This window comes from Phaseolus vulgaris, chromosome 1, assembly GCF_000499845.2.
Source record: "Phaseolus vulgaris cultivar G19833 chromosome 1, P. vulgaris v2.0, whole genome shotgun sequence".
NCBI classification, from domain to species: Eukaryota; Viridiplantae; Streptophyta; class Magnoliopsida; order Fabales; family Fabaceae; genus Phaseolus; species Phaseolus vulgaris.
The window spans coordinates 33695456-33716313 of NC_023759.2; the positions used below are offsets into that span (position 1 = coordinate 33695456).

The window sequence follows — 20858 nt, forward strand, 5'->3', positions numbered from 1 at the left end:
TCTGTTTTAAATGCTTTGACCAATCTTTGAAAGCAATAAATAGTTTGTTAAGCTTTGTAACAAAAAACAACTGAGATTTAATCATAGAAAAACATATTTGAGTTTTTCACTGATTTTGTTTTTCAAGAGTTGAAAGATTGCTTTGATATTGCTTTGATCAAAGAGAGAGTGGAATAGGATTTTCATCTTGTATTGATTTCAGATCATTCTGTAACAAGTGTAATCCTTCTATACTTTATGTTAACTCTGGTGTGATAGGTCAAGAAGTGTTGTGTGCTCTTGAGGTTGTCAAGATCAACATTTTTGGTGGTGTATGTGCTGAGCCAAAGGAAGTGTGTGTCTTGAGGGGATCAAGGTCACTTCTTTGGTGGTGTGTGTAAGTAATCCAGGTTTGATTGCTTAGTGGATTCCCCTAGTGGTTTCTGGGAAGATTGGATGTAGCTCTTGGTTTAAGAGTGAACCAGTATAAACTGTGTGTGCAATCTCTCTATCCCTTAAACTCTTTAATTTCAGTTTGTATATTTTAACTGGTATAAACAATCGATTGTTTCTGCGAAACAACCGATTGTTTTTCTGGTGCTGTGCTAAATTGCTTTGTGTTTTTGGCAAACTGAGTTCTGAATTAAGTTTTCTCAAAGGAATTTCATTCTAGACTAAAAAGTTTGTGAAAACCCTCTTTAAACCATTCACTCCCCCTCTAGTTTAAAGCCATACATTCTAACAATTGGCATCAAGAGCTTGGTTCTTGAAATTTATTCAAGTGTGATCCTAAAACTGTTTTTATATGGCTGATAGATTACCCTTTGGGGAGGGTGCTTCAATCAACAGACCACCTCTGTTTTGTGGTTTGAACTACTAATTTTGGAAAGTCAAAATGAAAATCTTTGTTGAATCTCTAGACAAATGAATTTGGGATGCATTTGAAAATGGCCCCTTTGTTCCAAAATTTGAAAAGGATGGATCTTCCATTGAAAAAACTTGGTCTCAATGGCCTGATTCTGAAAGCAAGAAGGCCAAATTTGATTGCATTGCTAAAAACATAATAACTTCAGCCTTGAATTCAAATGAATTTTTCAGGGTCTCCCAATGCAAATCAGTAAAGGAAATGTGGGACACCTTGGAGGTAACTCATGAAGGTACCAATGAGGTGAAAAGAGCTAGAAAGCATACTCTAATCCAAGAGTATGAAATGTTCAAAATGCTCAAGGGTGAGACTATTGTTGAAGTTCAGAAGAGGTTCACTCACATCATCAACCACCTCATGAGCCTTGAGAAAACCTTTGAAAAAGAAGAGCTAAACATCAAGATCCTCAAATGTCTTGATAGGTCTTGGCAACCTAAGGTAACTGCTATATCTGAATCAAAAGATCTAACATCATTGAGTATGACTTCTTTGTTTGGCAAGCTTAGGGAACATGAGTTGGAGATGAATAGAGTCAATGTTCAAGAAAGTGAAGACAAGCATGTAAGGAGTATTGCCTTAAAAGTTGTCAAGCACAAAAGCAAGCAAGAATCCAGTGATGAAAGTGATGAAGAGAACCTTAGTTTGTTATCTAGAAAGTTTAGCAAATTCTTGAAAAGGAACCGCAACAAAGACATCAACAAAGAAAGGTATGGAAACAAAAAATCCAATGATTTAATTCCAATAACTATACTTGTTTTGGTTGTGGTGAGCAAGGGCACATAAAGGCAAATTGCCTAAATAAAGAAAGCAAGGAGAAGAAGTCAAGCTACAAAGAAAAGAAAGGAAAGTCAAAAAGGGCCTACATAGCTTGGGATGAGAATGAAGTCTCCTCATCAAGCTCATCATCAAGTGAAGAAGAAAAGGCAAATATATGCTTGATTGCAGAAGGAGATGATGAGTCATGTAGCTCAAGTGATGTAAGTTCATGTGCTTCTCTAAATGCTGAAAATTATGGTAAATTGCTTGAAGCTTTTCAAGAAACACATGAAGAAGCTAATCGATTGGTTCTTTCAAACAACCGATTAAAAGGGCTTAACAGCTGGCTTGAAAAGAGAGTTAAGGAACTTGAAGAAGAGCTGGAAAAATCAAAAAGTGATTTTGAAAAACTGGAAACTCATTGCAAAAACTCTTCTTGCAAGTGTGACACTCTCATTTGTGAAAATTGTGAAAATCTTAAAAAGAAAGTGCATTATCTTGTTAGTACTGTGGATAAGCTTTCAAAAGGAAAATCCAACTTTGAGAATGTCTTGGCATCTCAAACTTGTGTTTTTGGAAGAGCTGGATTAGGTTTAAATCCACAAAACAAGCAAGATAATTTTTCAAAGAATTTTTCAAAATAGCCAGTAAAACAACTGATTGTTAAGTCGAAACAATCAGTTGTTACATGCTTTTATTGCATGAAGAAACACCATTCTGTTAGATTCTGCAAAATAAGGAAATATTTTGTTCCCAGAGGCTTTATGAAATGGATTCCCAAAGGTTGTGAGGTTTCAAATGATAAATATAAACCAAATGGACCCACATTTGTAAGGGGACTAAACCTTGTTGCTTGAATTCATGTTTATGCAGGGAATCTAGAAGAACATGAGGCACTAAGTCATCTGATCAGGTTCTTGGAAGGAAAAGATTAACATTGGAGCTGAATCAATGTTATGTACCAGTCCATGTCTCTCTATTAGTAAAAAGAGGCTTCTTGATCACAAACAAATGACTCATTGAAGGAACTTCATAAAGGATAAGACCTTCCTTATCTCTATCCTTATTTCTTTTTTAAATTCAAAGTCATGTTTAAATATCTCTTGTAAAATGTTCAATTATATCTACATTGAATCTTATCTGCTCATTCTGAATAATTCAAAATTTGTTTTACTGCTGCAGAAAAACAACCGATTGTTTCCACGAAACAACCGATTGTTTTCTCTTTGACAGCACTGCGAAAGAATGGATTTAATTCTTTTTTAAATTGTGTCTGTTGCAGATCTCAATTATGAAAGAATCCTGAGTCAATAAAGCTGTGTTGAAAGCCTGATCATGTTCTGGAGGAAGTTACAACATGTCATAAAGGAATATTCCAAAATCTTGAAAATTTAAGAGCCTTTATGACTAGTCAAAGAACACATGTGATGACCATGTGATTTTCTGCTTTTTCTGACATTTTCAGTGCAGGTCTTGGTCAAGTATTTTCTCTTTGAAGACTGAAACCCATTCACATCAATTGAATGCAGTTTGGTTCAGTTTCTCTTTAAATTATGGTGCAGTTGTTCTCTCTCACAAGAACAATCAATTGAGTCATCTCTTGCAACATCTCTTGCTCTCTTTGTGTGAGTCTTCTTTGCCTTTTTTTCTACTATCATGGAATCCACTCCACCTACATCAAAGAGGATCAAAACCAGAGTTGTGGGGTCTGGAGGGAGACTAGAGGGCTGGTTTTTTGGAGACAATGAACTCATTGAAAAGTATCGTTTTGAAACTAGCACAAAGGTGATCAACAACCCCAAAGTTGTTTCCTTTGATTGGCTGAAAATCCAAAAGCTAGACAATGTGAGGAAGCTTCTCAAAGACCAGCTGCTAAGAAGGTTCTTGGAGATGAAGGGAAACATATACCCTGATTTGATTCGGGTATTTTACACCAATCTCAAGTTTGAGGGAAACAATCTTGTTTCTCATGTGAAGGGTGTTGACATGGAGATCACTCATGATGTGTGGACTACTGTAGCTGGCCTGAAATATGCTGGTCTAAGGATCAACAAGGGAAATCTTGGAGTAGTGGAGGATTTTAACAAAGTCCAATACTACAAGAGTTGCTTGAAGAATCAACAAGCCCAAGTGAGAACTTGTTCGATTGGAGGCTTAAAGCTGGATGAAAGGGTGCTTGCTCTTATTGTAACTTGGATTCTTACTCCAAGGGGGAGCAACCATTCTGTCTTAACAGAAGAAGACCTTGTATACATCTACTGCATCATGAAGAAGATCAAGATCAACTGGATCGACATCATTAAAGAACACATGCAAAAAGCCATGAGGTTAAGTGATTACCATTATTCCTATGCTGTTTTAATCTCTAGTTTAAAGCCATACATTCTAAATTCTCGCTCTATTTTGAAGTGAATCTTGAAGATGAGTCATCTGAGTTGGTTAAGTTAATACAATAAATGAACAATGGCTCTCTAAGCAAGATGGGATTCACCAAAATAAATGGAAAATGGGTGAGCAAAGATGGTGATCAAGGTGGTTCATCAAGTTCTGCAACTGCTGTTTTTGATGAAGAAGATCAAGTTGCTGACATGGATATTCATCATGAAGAACAACCTGCAACAAATTTTGGTGCTGGAACCAGTGCAGGAGATCAAGGAGATGAAATGCCATCCATGTATTCTTTTGAAAGATACATGGTGAATAGGCTTGATGGCTTTGCCGAGAATCAAAGAAATCTTAATGATTTATGTGTGAGCAACTTCCAGAGTATAGACAACAAATTCAACAGCATGGATACTCGGTTTATGACCTTGGATGAACAGATTGAAGTTGTTCAGAATCAAATCTTTGAACTCCAGTATGGCAAGGATGATTAAAGCGAAAACAACTGGTTGGATTCACGAAACAACCGATTGTTTTTGGCCCTGTATCAGTTTAAGAGCTTTTGTTTTAAATTTTTGTATAATCTGGAACAATTGTCTTTTTATCTTTTCTTATTGTCTATTTGTGAAGACAAATAGGGGGAGATTTTATGTTGTGTTGTCTTTTATTGTCTTTTTTTTCTTCTGCAAACTCTATGTTGTGTTTAAGTGTTTAAGTGAGCTTTATTTATGCTGGTTTTTAATGCTGCTGATATGCTGTTTTTGTTCTTCTGCTCTAACCTTCTATCAGAGATATTGTACTTTGCTTAAACTTTGTTTTGCAAGAATTGCTTCAAATTCAATCTAATCCAACACAAGCAACCAGGGATTTGTCTTCATCAAATAGGGGGAGATTGTTGAATCAAGTGTGTTCAAGCTTTGAAGAATCTAAATCCTTTGAGTTTGATGGAAGGCTGGATGTGCTTGTTGTTACTGAGGTGTTTTAGAATAGGATCTGGGGTAGATTATCTGTGAAAATCCACTCTTGATTAAATCCAAAGCTTAAGTATTCTCAAACCTTTTGAATTGAAAGTGTTTTTCAAACTAAGTGAAAAACAACCTGTTGTTTTATCGAAACAATCGATTGTTTTATACTTAGGTGTTTTGAGAAAGGTTGAAAACTGTTTTTGGTGGTTGACTTGTAGTCAAACCCAAACAACCGATTGATTCACACATTCAACCGATTGTTCGTTTTCAAACCATAACAGAAAACTGTTTTGTGCTTTGACTGAGCTTTAAATGATTTTATAAATGAATGTGCTTCTGTTTTAAATGCTTTGATCAATCTTTGAAAGCAATAAATAGTTTGTTAAGCTTTGTAACAAAAAACAACTGAGATTTAATCATAGAAAAACATATTTGAGTTTTTCACTGATTTTGTTTTTCAAGAGTTGAATGATTGCTTTGAGATTGCATTGATCAAAGAGATAGTGGAATAGGATTTTCATCTTGTATTGATTTCAGATCATTCTGTAACAAGTGTAATACTTCTGTACTTTATGTAAACTCTGGTGTGATGGCCAAGAAGTATTGTGTGCTCTTGAGGTTGTCAAGATCAACATTCTTGGTGGTGTATGTGTTGAGCCAAAGGAAGTGTGTGTCTTGAGGGGATCAAGGTCACTTCTTTGGTGGTGTGTCTAAGTAATCTAGGTTTGATTGCTTAGTGGATTCCCCTAGTGGTTTCTAGGAAGACTGGATGTAGCTCTTGGTTTAATAGTGAACCAGTATAAACTGTGTTTTCAATCTCTCTATCCCTTAAACTCTTTAGTTTCAGTTTTGTATATTTTAACTGGTATAAACAACCGATTGTTTCTGCGAAACAACTGATTGTTTTTCTGGTGCTGTGCTAAATTGCTTTGTGTTTTTGGCAAACTGAGTTATGAATCAAGTTTTCTCAAAGAAATTTCATTCTAGACTAAAAAGTTTGTGAAAATCCTCTTTAAGCCATTCACTCCTCCTCTAGTTTAAAGCCAAACATTCTAACACTATTTGTTTGGTTTTTGAAGTTATTTTATTTTTCTGGTTGGGTTGGTGTAGGTTGACAACAATGGGGACCGTATAGCCGGAGGAAGGGGAAGCATGGCCGAGTAGAGGGGGGATGGTGTGATTACGAAGTCGTGCTTGGAGCGTGTAGTGCGAGCAAGGGCGGAGCATGTAGTGCGAGAAAAAGCAGAACATGTAGTGTCAGTGTAAGGAGCTAGTAGGTTGGGTGTGTGGGAAACATCTAGGTTCGTTTAGGGGAGCGTCTAGTGCTAATGTGGGGGAGGTTGTATGTGGGGTGTGAGGGAACATCTAGCTTGGTTGTGAGGGGAGTGTGTAGTTGATCAATTGGTGATGTAAATAGAAGTGGTACATTTGGTAACAATAATGAACTGTTTTTTACAATTTACAGTTTGGTAGGGTTTGAAAAGTGGCTTCAAGTTCAAAAAAATTCCATGGTGAAGAAAATGAATTGTAGGTATGATTTTTTATATTGTTAGGTTGTTAATAGTTCAGTTATTTGTGAAATGCAAACATTATATTAAATAATTAATTTTATTGTGTTTTGAATTTGTATGTTAGAGTTAGACATAAACATCAAGTTGAGCATATTGGGGAAGTAAACTAGACTCTTACTTCATTTCAACAACAAATAATATAACAAACATCATTTAAGTGGATTCTTGAAGTAAAAGACTTATTTCGTATATCAAATATTGTTCTAAGGGAACTACTTAGTAGGTTGTCTACCAATAAGAAATGTTTTATGATTAGACAACATTTAGTGTCTTTTTCACTGATGGATGTATGTTTTGAGTTGGGATTGCGTGTGGCGGGCAAAGCGGTAAATTTAGAGGATGATGGTGAAGATTTGGTCAATAATTTATTTAACAGAGAGGAAATTAAAGTCGATAATATTGTGAGGAAATTGTTAAAAATTTAGGTAGCAAAAATATGTTGATGACATTTGTAGATTGTACATATTGCTTACATTTTTTGTTTTCCAATTTCCTAGAAGTTCTAGGACTTTTCTAGTTTTCCTTTTAATCGATTAGACAATTTAGATGCACTCCATATGTACAATTGGGGGGTGTAGTTCATAAGTTAATTGTTTCCATTTTAGCTTAGGCATCCAAAGTATTTAATTAACAAAGGAATGCTTGTGAAATATACTTAATTGGTTGTGTTGTCGTCTTGCAGGTTAATGTCAATTTTATGGCAAGAAACTTTGTAATCTAATTTTCAAAGTGTTTAAAATTTAATTTGTGAGTATTATTTTTTTGGCAACAATTGTGGGTGGTTCAACATGTTGGGATTGACAACCCTAGAGGTAAATCTCCTTTTCCACAGTTTTTGTTGTGATCGTGTGTAAACATTCGCTCAACAAATATACATGAAGCTTTTGTATCAACTAAGATAGTTGAGTATTCGGGTAACTTTGTGGTTGATATTGTTTTTTTTATGATAAAAGATAACTTGTTTGTGCAGAGTGCATGTGATTGACTAGTGAGTGAAGAAGAAGAATCTTTGGACATTATTCATGAAGCTCTACGTATTGGTTCAGAGGAAAAAGCATCATGATTATAGCGAGTCTTTTTTTGAGTGAGTGGGGAAAAGTTCCGCACCAACATGAAATTTGTCGAGACCAAATTATAGGTAACAACAAGAAGATACTTGATCTTCAAAAACAAATAAAAATTATGCAAGAACAAGTTTACAGACAAAGTCATTGGTCACTAGTGGTTGCTCATACAGAGGAGAAACCCAACTCACCTGGTCTTGATCTCATGAAGATATATAGAGCATTGTGTTCATTACAAAGAATGACCGCAAATCGATAAGTATATATTATCAAATAGAATTAGTTAGCATTTCTTATGTTAGTTATTTGATTGTGGGTTTGTCTAACCATTTTGTGTCGGTGTTGTTGCTGATGTGAAAAACACATATTGACCGTGGTCGACTTGCATTCATTTAAGTCTAAGGGAAAAAATTGACAACATGGTACAATGTGTATATTACCTTAATTTAATATTCATTTATTGTTTGTAAATATATATTTAGTGTGTGTGAAATATGTTGTTAGGTTATGTTATTCGCAATGGACTTGATACTTGATGATGTTTGATCAATATCAAACAAATTGACTGTTTACTGGTTTTACTATAATCCATTCTTTTCTATGAGTATGTATTTAACCATTGATAATAAAAATAACTATAATAAAAAAACTACTAGTAGAAAATTTCTATAATAAAATTACAAAAATAATTTACATTTATTTTTATAATTACTTTTTGGTAAATGTTTTTATAATTTAAGAATATTTTTTATTTTTATAATTATCTATACCATTTTATAATAATAAGATACATTATTTAATAAGTTTTTTTTTTAAAATTAGACAATTTTATCTTTTAATAAATTAAAAATAATTTATTTATTTAATAAAATAAATAATTAAATATTTTTAAATTTAATTAAACATAGAATTTTATTTAAAAATAATAATAACCTATATAATTTTTTAATAATATATTTAAAAAATGATATATATATATAATTGTATTATCTTTTAGTTTTTAAGTAATTAGTTATAAAAATAATAATAAAATTATATATTTTATAATATAATAAAAATGTCAGTAAATTTCGCTAGTAAATTATAATTCAAATGTATTTAATATTCTAAAATGTAAGTCGCCCTTTTAATTCAGTTATATCTCTCTTATTTATGGTACAATCTTCAAAATGACATAACTAAAATAAGTTACGTCATTACAATTTTCTTAAAATTTTAATATTTGCATATATTTTCTAAGTTAGTGCCGTGTCTTTCTTAATTTAGACGCATGACTTGGTTTTATATATATCTTTTCTTTATTTCTTTCTAATAAAATAAAACGATACTAAATTATAATTTTAAAATCTTAATTAAATTTTTATTCAGAGTTGATTAAATTCAACTAAATTTAGATCACGCAGTAGCAAAAAATGAGCAAAACTGATGGATACGCAATAATTGACGATAATAGCCCTTGTAAAAAAAGACACGCGGGGCCCACTTGGCCGTCACTATTTATTTATTTCAATCACTCAACCTTTCTCTCCTCTTCCTTCCATTCCCTAATTTCCCACTTCTCTTAAATTTCTCAGAACCTCGCACCCTGGCACAAAGTACCTCCAAACAGAATCGAATTTAAATTTGAGTGAGTTTGAATTTGAATTTCGATTTCCTTGATGCCTTACACGGTCCGAGAGAACCTCTCGATCGGCAACATCGGCGACGCCGCGGAGATTCTTCAAAACGACACTGTTCACAGCGTCACGCACATTCTCTCCGTCCTCAGCTCCGCCTCCATCTCCTTCTTCTCCGAATGGCGTCCCAGCCTCTCCATCCCTGTCAAGGAAATCACCAAAGTCCACGTGGCGGACGCCGGGGCTGGCGCAGCAAAATCGGCGCTCTCGTCGGATAAGCTTCTTTACTCGCTCGAGTACGCCGGTCGCGACCTGAAGCTCGTGAGGATGGCCGTTCCTCTCCGAGACACCGAGAACGAGAACTTGTTGGATTATCTGGAAGTTTGCGTCGATTTCATCGATCGTGGTCGGAAGGAAGGTTCCGTTCTTGTCCACTGTTTCGCCGGAGTCTCCAGAAGGTTCTGATTGATTTTAATTTTGTCGATTTTTTATTACTATTATCATTTTTCTGAGTTTGATGGTTTTTACGGTGCTTCTTGTAGTGCGGCGGTTATTACGGCTTATTTGATGAGAACCGAACGTCTATCCGTAGAAGGTGTGAAACTGAAACCAATACTCACAAGTTATGATACTGTGTATTTGACGCGTGATTTAATGAACACTAATAATTCAATACAAAGTTTGTTTGTTTTTAAGCTTTACCTTAAGCTGAGTGAAATAAGCTTGAAAATAGGCTTATTCTTCCAAGTTTATTAAAATAAGTTCAAATTTTTTTGTTGAAGAAATTATGTATTTAAACACCAGATTTAATTATTAATCATGTTTTACCCGGTTTAGTCTCTACACCTAAACACTGGTCGTATTAGTCACTACACAGATGATATTTAATCCGTTTCTAGTCTTTGTCATCCAAAATTGTTGGGACTAAAACGAGTTTAAACGGATCCTGATACCTTAACATTCTATACCGTAAATACATACTCTTAACAAACAACTAAATTAATATTTTAACTATTTTCATTTTAATTTTTAATTTAAAATATAATTATAAAGGGTTGTTGAATGTTGTTAGTTACTGTGTGCAGTGTTAACAAAACATTTTCCATTGCTAAAATAAGTAGTTTCTAGATATAGAGATGAAGGCATTAAGATTTATGTAGGTATTAGATCAAATATGTAATTAAACCTAAATATATTTAAGTTAGTTTCAATAGTGCATAGTGTATTAACATCATTATCATCAGTTCAATACTGTTGTTAAAAGTTTATGCAATGTAAGTATTTATTTTGAAAAGGGGCTAAGTAGCTATTGCTTATTTTTGTAAGTTGAATGGTCTGTGTCTCGGACTTATATGTTCTTCTTTTTTTTTATGTACTGCAGATGCCCTTGAATCGTTGAGGCAGAGCTGTGAAAACGTTTGTCCCAATGATGGTTTTCTAGAGCAGGTGTGTGCTGTTAAAGGTTTCTTTGTATGGTCGTGCAGGTATTGTTTTTTAATGAAACACCAAGCAGAATTATGACGTTTCTCTCTCTCTCTAATCTTAGTTGAAACTGTTTGAGGGGATGGGTTTCAAGGTTGATCACTCCAGCCCTATATACAAGCGCTTTCGTCTAAAATTTCTAGGTATAACTTCTTCTCCCCGACTTGTTGTGGTACTTATTATCATTCATGCATGAATCATGGTGGTATAGAAGAGAACGGAGAGTAAGTATTTCTTATAACCCTACTTATGCAAAAATAATATAGTGGGTGGGTCTAAGCTACATCGTGCATTGGTTTGGTGTGTATGATACACTCATGTTTGTCACATGTCATCGCTGGAATGATACAATTTATGTTGTTTACTTTATTTTCATATATCACCATGCCCAGTACATTTTTTGGAAGTAGGAAAATCATGGGCTAGATTTTAGAGTTGCTTCATCTACCAAATTCTATATAGAAACAACTTTTGACCAAGAAAATTAAGTGTTTATTCTCATTATTTCTTCATCCTTATTTAGTTGTATTAATTTTCAAGTTGACTTATTCCTTGTAGCTTCTGTTTTGGTATTATGATTACGCTTATTTTGTGCTCATGTCAATCCTTTTTACTATTTTTAGCATTGAATTTGAGAAAATTTATATTATCTTAGGAAAGAAATGTCTCTTTTCAGGTGAGAATCATTTATCCGGGTTGAGGATAGACAGTTCTAAACTTGGTGCAGATCCTGGCTTGCCTGTCGAAATTTCTTCAGGGGCAGAAGAAACCACTAAAGTAGAAAATAATCGAAGACCTACATATCGCTGTAGGAAGTGCCGACGACTTGTTGCATTGCATGAACATGTCATAGATCATGTTCCTGGTGAGGGAGAGACAGCCTTTGGGTGGAACAAACGAAGAGGTGGCAACCCTTTCAATAAATCTAATGAGTCCGACTGTTCATCCATATTTATTGAGCCTCTACGGTGGATGAAAGCTGGTAAGAAAACATTCAACTACAATACTACATTGTCTCTATTTTTCCAAGGAGATGTGAGTTTATGCCGCACTTTTTGTGCAGAATGTTCCTATAATTTTGTATAAGAGATCAAGAATGGTCTTTGATATTTTGAAGTGTGCCACCATTCTTTTCTTTCTTCTCTTCAATTTACTGAATTGTTTTTCTTGACTACTCCTTACATTTCAAGGTTGTTTGTTAGGTGATGTGCTGTGTGTTATACTTATAACAGTTATATTATATGCATAGAATTGACAGTTTTTTACTGATATTTCTTGTTACACAGTTGAGGAAGGTGCATTGGAGGGAAAGCTGTCCTGTGCTCATTGTGATGCCCGTTTGGGATACTTCACTTGGGCAGGGTTACAATGCAGCTGCGGAAGCTGGATAACCCCAGCTTTTCAACTCCACAAAAGCCGGATAGACATAAGCCCCATGTAACCCTTCTTTCTTCACTTTATGCATATCCTCATTCCTCAATAAGGGATGCACCCTATATTTTTGTCGTTGTTCTTGGACTTGTGCTCTGCTCAAGCTATCCAAGTTGGTCCACTCCCAATGAAGTCATCGAAGGAAGTATTGAAACCTTGTTCAAGTTTTCCAGGTAAAACCAATGTTATGAAAGGGAAGGATTATAGTTTTACACTCTCGTGCTTCTTCCAGAATAGCGTTTGGAGTCATGATTGGAATAAAAAATCTACGGGTTTCTAGTAAATGGAGAGGCATGAGTTGGGTTTCCAATATTAGGGTTTATTGCCCCAAGGATTTTACCATAAGCAAACATGTTTTTCTGGGAAAGAAAATCAGTGTTCTCTCGAGTGTACTTTTCTTTTCATTATTCTCAGTATGCAAATTTTTTCTTCAGTGGTGTGAAGAAATTGGATACAAGTTGAAATAGACACAAGGATAGTTATCTAATGGATGAAAAACATACGCAAAACTTGAATGATATATTATTTCTATTCTATCATTCCCATGCCCCTTCTCTTACGTTCATTTTCTTCTTTTGATAATTTCCCATCAGGTAATTGGATAAGAACTTCATTGATGCTTAGATCACAATTAGTTGTTGAACGTGTCATCAGATCTTATCAGGTCTCTGCAAGATGTGTTGGACGTATATAAATAATCAAGAAATAGAAACAGTTTGCTTGTAATAAGAAATTAATCAAAATAGTCAACCAAACAGCGTGGCTTGTGGATCCTCAGAATTTAAATAAGATAAAGTAGCTTTAAGTGGTTTTATGCCTAGTTTATTAGTTGTCTGCTTTAAAATAAACAATTAACAGGACGATGACCAAAGATTGTTTTCCACGTGTATAAAACTACGTAGTTAGGATTTTTGTATTAATTAATAGAATTTGTAACGTCTTTTTCAAAGAATTTCATTCAACTTTTGTTTGCTAATTTATAGAATTTGTAATTATCTTTCATACGTGTCTACAATTATCTTCTATATTTCATTTCATTATGAATTATCTGTCTTTCTGTGCAACTTTGGTACCTTCAGGTATCAGAAGCAGGTTTTGAAAAATTTTAGGGAAGTTATATGTGTGTGTTTTACATATTGTACTCGGCATTATTCTTGTGTGTTATTTCCTACTTCCACCGGAAAATAGTGCATTTGTTAATTAGATAAATTGCTTATTATTATGTTTAAAATGGAGGTCAAGTGGAGGGTGGTCGTGTTAGTAAGTCCTAGGAAGAGGCAATGATTTCATTGGTTGGTAGTCTAGGTGTAGCCATTAAAGATAGAATTAGTAGGTAAAATGTCGTTATTAATAAAGCTGTTATCAAATGGAAAAGAAAAGGTAGATGACATAGAGGCCTTAGATGAAGATTTAATGATCATATACTTCACCCTGAATTAAGAATCCTCGAAATAGAAACTTAGTTAAATAAATTTAAATTATCCAAACTAGAAATATCACCGTTATATAAGATTAAGATAATGTATATGTTTAAAGGAAAATGTGTAATTAAAACAGTTGAAAAAGAAATAGATATTAAACAGAACCTAAATTGAATTATCTTAATTTCTAAACAGTTAATAGCTGAACGCATAAAATATTATATGTATATTCATATAGGCTAAGTACAAATTGCTATAAAACCATTATTTAGACAATGAATTGATACTCTCTTTTTTGTTTGTAGTTTTAAGGATAATAGGGTTAACAAATTAAACAATCAAATATTAGTGATATTTGAAAAATCTTACATGAAGGACCACTATATATAAATAATTATCCTAATTATCAATAGTTTTAAAAAAGTTTTCACAAAACTCGGTATAGTATCTATTTAAACGTAAAAATGAAAGATGAACAATTCGATCACAATAATTTATCTTCTTTATTATAAAGTAATGAAACCCTAATCTTTATTAATTTTTTCAAAAGATGAAACTACCTTATTATTAGTAAACCCAAAAACGGTGCATCAGTAGCAATAACCAACGAAAATTCAGAAAAAAACTCCTAAAGAAAATCTGAGAAATAATGATCGTATTGAAAAATCCTTAATAAAACCCTTTAAATTTTCATTGCAAGAATTGAGAAATTTTAAAATAGAAAGAGATACAAAATTCAACTATAGAAGAAATAAATAAAAAATTAGATGCACTTGAAATATTGAAGGTAAATACACTTCAAGAAGATGAGGAATAACTAAATAAAATTCAACAAGGAAGAAATACTCAGTTCCTAACTAGTCGAAACTTCTATAAAAAGATCCACAAATATGCAACGTGTAAAAATATATTTTAAATTATATATTATAAAATACGTTTTTTGAATTATGTATCTAAAAGTATAAAATAAATACATTTTTAATTTTTCTAACACCCTGAAGAGAGCTTGCGACCATGCGGGTGCAAAAAGCAATTGAGATTCTTAAAAGTCTTAAAAAGGCCCAATCCATTTTTTCAAAAGTAGGAGAGAGACTTTGCAATTTCTACCCAACAAATTTGCTAGTTCAGAACAGAACTGCAGTTGGGTTTTTCTTCCTATTCGCTATCCGTGACAATTTGAAGTGATTTATGCTTATTTGAGGTAATTTCGTAAGCTAAGTTGCCCCTTCGATTGAATGACAAATCTTGCATTCTGCTCCATTTTCTTTTCAACCATACCACTTTCAATTGTAGATCATACAATCTGCTTGCAATTGCTCTTCAATTTAGCGTTTTTTTTTTTCAATTCCTCATATTTTTATTATCATCGTACAGGCTTTTCAATTGTGTTGGCGTTCCTGACCTTGTGCATGCATTTTTTTTGCTGTTCTGAGTTCATTTGCAACTTGATTAACCTTTCTTTCATAGAAAGAAAATGCATCACCCTAACTTCAATTTTAATATATTTTCCTTCTCTATTCTCGTATCGGTTTTGGAAGGTTCCTTTGTCTCTATTTGTAGAACTTCGGTGTGTTTCTGGATGCTGACTGTTATGAAGGTGCTGTTTTGATCGAATCTAAACTATAAATTCATCACCAATGGGTTACAAATGCATTCAGTGTGGGTGTCCTGTCAAAACGCTTTACGTGCAGTATTCTCCAGGCAACATTCGCTTGATGAAATGTGTAGGTCTTTTTCTTTTTCTTGAAAAATAAGATGAAATTCATTATCATTCATTTATTCTATTGTGTCTTGATTTACCCAACTAATGAACTGATTTTCAGACTCTTTTTTTTGTCGTAGGAGAATTGCAGGGCTGTGGCAGACGATTATATTGAATGTGAAATCATGGTGCCTAGTACTCCCTTATGCCCCTGATTTATGAGTAAAAACGTCTTAACAGTTTGTTTGGTATGGTGGAAATAGTGTGGAGATTTTTAATCTCCATTTGGCAACGTAGAAATAAGGAGGGAAATACCTTTTTATTTCTTTGCTCAATTATACGAAAATTCAATAGTAACAGTTTCAAGGAAAACTCAATTGATTGTCGTAGAATGATTTTCATATACAATCGATTGTCACACTATAAAACCGGTTCATTTTCAGCTGCCTATAATCTATTTTCTTACTCTTTGTTTATGGTGGTGGCAATGGATTCTCTTTCTCTGAAGATGATTTACAAACTTTTTTTTTTGTCTCTTTCCTATTACTCCCAAACCAAACACCCTTAAAATCCACCTTATTCTCACTTATTTTCATCCACACTATTTCTCTTTTTACTATTTACATCTGCCCTATTTCTTTCCCTCTTGCCAAACGGACCCTTAGTTTTTTTGTCTTGAGATGACTCTGTTTCCCCTTCCCCTTTGCAGATTCTTGTAATAGATTTGATACTTCACAAGCCCAAGGCCTATAGACATCTCCTCCACAATGTTATCAATCAAGAAACAATGAAGTTTCAGGTATGGTTGAGCTCCTTCATTATCTCCAGCTCTACCATAGTTATAATTACGTTTTTGCATGAGTGTTGTTGTTTTATGTATTATTAATCAGCACTATATTATTTTTGCAGTTCTGAATAGTGCAATTGTGATTATTTCTTTTTTAAATATTGGCAATCAAATTATACCAGTTAGCATTGCTGCTGACATTAGTGTTACTCTATTTTACATTTGTAATTTTATTGTCTGATAATAACAAGCATGAAGCATTTTAGTTTTGAACTATAATTAGAATCTCCAACAGGATTTATATTGTTACTTTTGGAGAATCCTAATCTTTATATTAAGAATATCTCATCATTAGATTTTGGATAGTCCAATAAATAAATTGATATGCTTCAGTTGCTGCCTGCATTTTGGCCTGATCAATGAACACAAGATATTTCTTTTGGTTTTATAATCAGGTAGAACTTGAATAATATGCATGGTTCTGTGTGAGAGTGCATTTTCTAAACGAGTTTTCACAGAGTAATGATTTTAATAACACACGCTGATAAATTCGTTTTAACATGTGGCATGTGTAATGCTCAGAACATCGAGATCCAATTCATCATCATTCTTTTACTTGTACTCTACACTCTGTTCATTTTTACCCTACAACACTAACAAGCAGATACTTTCCATGACTTTGCAGGGACTACTCTGGAAATTGGCTGTCGTTTTTCTTCTTTTTGAAGCTTGTATGCATTCTTTTGTAGACATCATTCTTTTTAATGCTTAAGGAGTATAAAATCATAAATTCTAGCTTTTGGTTTTCTTTTACGAAACCATATATCACATAGGAGGACTTCACTGTTTGTTGAAGACAGATGTTTGATCTTGGAAAGTGGCAAGGGAAGACTGGGTTCATCAATGAGCGTCTCTTCATTAGTATCAATATGCTCGAAGGTTCAGATATCTATATTAAAATCACCCTTTTTCTCAAATTACTTAGTCTGGATTTTTATATCAATTATGATGAATGCTTCGTGGCTTTCAATTGTCAGGTGCTGGCGGATGTTTTATTTGGGAACTTTATGTTTCTTATAACTTTCTCCTTTATGATTAAGATATTTTTTCATGTATCGATCAGCATCTCCAGGTATACATTTTTTATTTATTTGACATACCTTGTAATGAAGAAAGGACAATTAGTAATACAGAAAAAAGTAACAATCTGTTTGTTATTTTAGCAATTGGAAAAAAGATTTAGTAACAAAATTGTCCCTGAATCTATCACAATTATGAATTAAAGACATTTTGTGTGTTTTTATATAGATATGATGAGGAGAATTGCTTCTAGAGTATTGTCTATTATGAGTATTAGAAATTGGACTTTAAACCTAACTTAACCTTACAAAACTGATGTGTAAGGTAAGTTTTGCATAGGGCTATCAAAACAGGCAGCCTGACCTAGCCTCACGGGCGAAGTTAAAAAAAATTGAAAACCCAACCTGGCTTATATTTTAAAATCGGCCATAACTTTTGGCCTAGCTTAGCCTATATCAGGTCCACAGGTCATTTTGGCCTAATTGTAAATTAAAAAAGATTACAATCTGTCCATATAAAAAAAATTATGATATATCATTGTCCAAAAATCTAAAGTTTAATATTCAATAAGATGCATTATACAACAACATCATGCATCTTAGTCTGAATGCCTACTTAAAACAACTCTATTAATATCTCCCACATGCATGACGTGTAATGAAAACATGTAAAGATTCATAAAGTTAAGATGTGTTCTTTAAGTTATTAACTCCCCGTATATAACAATCAATTCTAGTTTTAAGTTATTAACTCACCAATTATAGCTCCCCAAGGAGTTCTTTCTTTCGTATGGGTTCATAAGAATTAACAATAAAAAGCCATAACATAAAAGAATAAATGGGTCAGCCCATTAGTCTACGGGCCAGCCCAACCTTGGCCCATATAGGCATTGGGCCAGACAGGCTAAGCTAAGAGAAGCCTATTTTTATTTTGGCCATTGTTTTTTAAGCTTGACTTAACTTGAATCACATGCCATGCGAGCCAGACCCAATTTGATAGTCCTAGATTTATACCTATTTATATACTATAATTTAATTATATCTGTAGTTAATGTGAGATCTCCAACATATCACCTCACGTCGAGAACCGAACATCTTGAACATGGAACTAGATATTTGTGGGTACTATATCAAAGTCTAGGGAAGACAAAAACATTGAGCTGGAAGCGTTTGTGTTTTAGAGATAGCATGGGTGCCTTCTTTATATTGAGAAAAAAAGAATACATATAATAAATAGGGAGATTTGATATCATCTAATAACAAAATATGATACGAAAATAAATAAAAATATTCTTGACACATATTATCTAGATATTTTTTTATCATATACAATCAGTTCTTTATTCCAATATTCCTGATTATATAGAATGGGTTCTTTGTTGTGGTTACAGCTGAATTAACTGCCGTAGGACAGCTGTTGCTTTATTGCTGTATAACTGACTTGTAATGGACTAGCATTCTACACTAATGCCCGAGAGATAGCAGCCATAGGTTGATAGACCTAATCATAAGCAACCAAGTTGCATCTTTTAACCCTTGTAATTAATGGGATGAGAAAAGATAATGCATGATAGATTTTGGGACTTTTTTTTTAATGTTTTATGGAAGCGTTAGTTATTTTTTCAGTTTCTATATTTCTACCATATCGGTTTGGTGTTTCTGGACCATCATGATCACTTCAACTTAAATTATCCATGTATGCAGGGGCATTGACCTTTTGCTTGTACTAATGATTTCAAGTTACTTCAAGATTTTTCTTGTTGCCATGATGGTAATATTTGCATCGAGGAAATATAAGTTGGTCCTTTTAGTTTTATCGTTGATCACTTCCTGTTGCTTCTAATGTCTATGATGTTAAATGCAATAAATGTCTTTAACTTTAAAGTATGCCCTTGCTATAGGTCTGGGAGTTTCCATCTTCAGTGATCTTCATCATCGAATTATTTTGTTTATCATCTAATGCTGTTGCATTGAAAGGTTAGTAGTAATCTGTTGCTGAATCCTTGGATAAATCTTAATTATACTCATTTAAAATTCAAGCATTGGACGACTGTTTGTTGACTCTAGTCATATTTTTCATAAGCAGTTGTTGGATTCATAGAAAATTCAGTATCATCAATGTATCCTTGATCCTTCAATAGCACTGATGTAGTTTTTTCTTGTCAACTAGTGATGACCGAGTCAACTATGAGTCGTTGTGTTTGGACCTGCTTCTTTGCATATGCTATAAAATTTTTGGTCACCCGGATACTGGAGCTCATATTGTTGGGGCAATTAATGCAAGGCTGGAGTCAAATGTCAATCTCAGTCTTTAAAGCCAGCATGATTTAGTTTTGCATTCTCATCTTAATGTGTAAGAAGTAGAATTTATTAGCAAGTGTTTCTGAACTGTATATATGTTCCTTGCCATTTTTATAATTTCTTGAATTTAATTTGAAGCTCGAACACTTCTAGTGTGCTTCTGAACGTTGTTATGATGCTTCTTAGATTTAATCTTTTGCCCTGGGTAATGGGCATTCTTTTCTTGACTCCTTTTTTAGTCACTTGTGACTTATTTTAAGAGTGTGTTTTACAAGTTTTTTATTATTATTTATGACTAGTTTCTAAGCTTGAACACGATAGAAGTTTTGAATAAACATGATTTTCTTATCCTATAGCCTCTTTCCAAACATCACTTGAAGTAACATTTTGAGCTTATACCTTATCTTTTTTTCATGTTTACCTACACTACTAAATAAAAATTTATCCTCTACTTTATTAAATATGACATGATTTATTTTAATAAAGCATCTCCTTCAATACTATATGATTTATCTCATTTATTATATTATGTCTATTATTTATTTCAAAATTTCAATTAAATAGTTTAATGTTTTAACAAAAAGTCAGAAGTTTTAAAAAGGATAAGAGTTCAAAAGTAATTAAAAATTTATAACTATAAATACTTTTGTTAATGAAATAAAAATATATAGAAATTATCTTAGTTTTATTTCAAAGTTATTTTAAAAAGGATAAGAGTTCAAAAGTAATTTAAAATTTATAACTATAAATACTTTTGTTAATGAAATAAAAATATATAGAAATTATCTTAGTTTTATTTCAAAGTTATTAACTATTTTGACAGTTAATTATCTTAAAAAATATGTTTAAACGTGGTTTTTGAAGATTTTTTTTCTTAACAAAGATCCTTTAAAACTTTATTTTACATTAAATTTTATTGATATTTTTACATCAAATAAGTTTCCAAAATTTAGAAATGATGTGAAAAATGTTGTATATCAAGATTTTTCATTTACATTTAAATAACTTCATTTTTATGAGAATGTTTTTCTTGTGTTACAAAATGAGAATAATTTAGATTTCAATATTAATATGTTGAGCTGACAAATCTTTGAAAAATAATGAGTAATTTGAACGTTTTCATTATTTTCCCAAGAAATAAGTCTAATCCAATTTTAGTCCTTTTGAGATTTGATTGAAGCAACCAGCCGGTGCTTTTACAAAGTGAAAAAAACTTGTATTTTTGTTCTGGAGATTTATAAAAAACATTTTTATAAAGTTAATAATTAAAATGACCAGCACTTATAAATTGAAGGATTAAAAGAAGGGCTTTGGTTTACTAATTTCAGTAATTTGGAAATGAAACATCCATGTTGCTGCACTAAGAATTAAGAATCTGGTCTCATAATTGTTTGCTG

The 20858-nt window shown here is 32.9% G+C and overlaps 2 protein-coding genes across 4 annotated transcripts; both read left to right on the plus strand.

Annotated features, from left to right (window-relative positions):
• The first annotated feature begins 9158 nt into the window (after positions 1 to 9158).
• On the plus strand, positions 9159 to 12710 carry LOC137813958 (uncharacterized). The gene is made up of 6 exons (XM_068616453.1): positions 9159 to 9716; positions 9801 to 9853; positions 10640 to 10704; positions 10805 to 10883; positions 11417 to 11722; positions 12027 to 12710. The coding sequence occupies exons 1-6, from the start codon at positions 9301 to 9303 to the stop codon at positions 12179 to 12181; spliced, it is 1074 nt and encodes a 357-aa protein (XP_068472554.1). The 5' UTR covers positions 9159 to 9300; the 3' UTR covers positions 12182 to 12710.
• Positions 12711 to 14677: 1967 nt separating this feature from the next.
• LOC137813961 (protein ARV 2-like) lies at positions 14678 to 19688 on the plus strand. Of its 3 annotated transcripts, none has more exons than XM_068616456.1 (10): positions 14678 to 14793; positions 15131 to 15316; positions 15435 to 15482; positions 16004 to 16093; positions 16767 to 16812; positions 16938 to 17020; positions 17119 to 17213; positions 18865 to 18931; positions 19062 to 19137; positions 19331 to 19688. In XM_068616456.1, exons 2-10 carry the CDS (start codon positions 15230 to 15232, stop codon positions 19489 to 19491), a joined length of 753 nt encoding a protein of 250 aa, XP_068472557.1. In that variant the 5' UTR covers positions 14678 to 14793; positions 15131 to 15229; the 3' UTR covers positions 19492 to 19688. The 3 variants fall into 3 exon arrangements, with proteins under 3 accessions (XP_068472557.1, XP_068472558.1, XP_068472559.1); XM_068616457.1 differs by having other exon boundaries at positions 14686 to 14793; positions 15153 to 15316; XM_068616458.1 differs by having other exon boundaries at positions 14702 to 14793; positions 15446 to 15482.
• The last annotated feature ends 1170 nt before the right edge of the window (positions 19689 to 20858 follow it).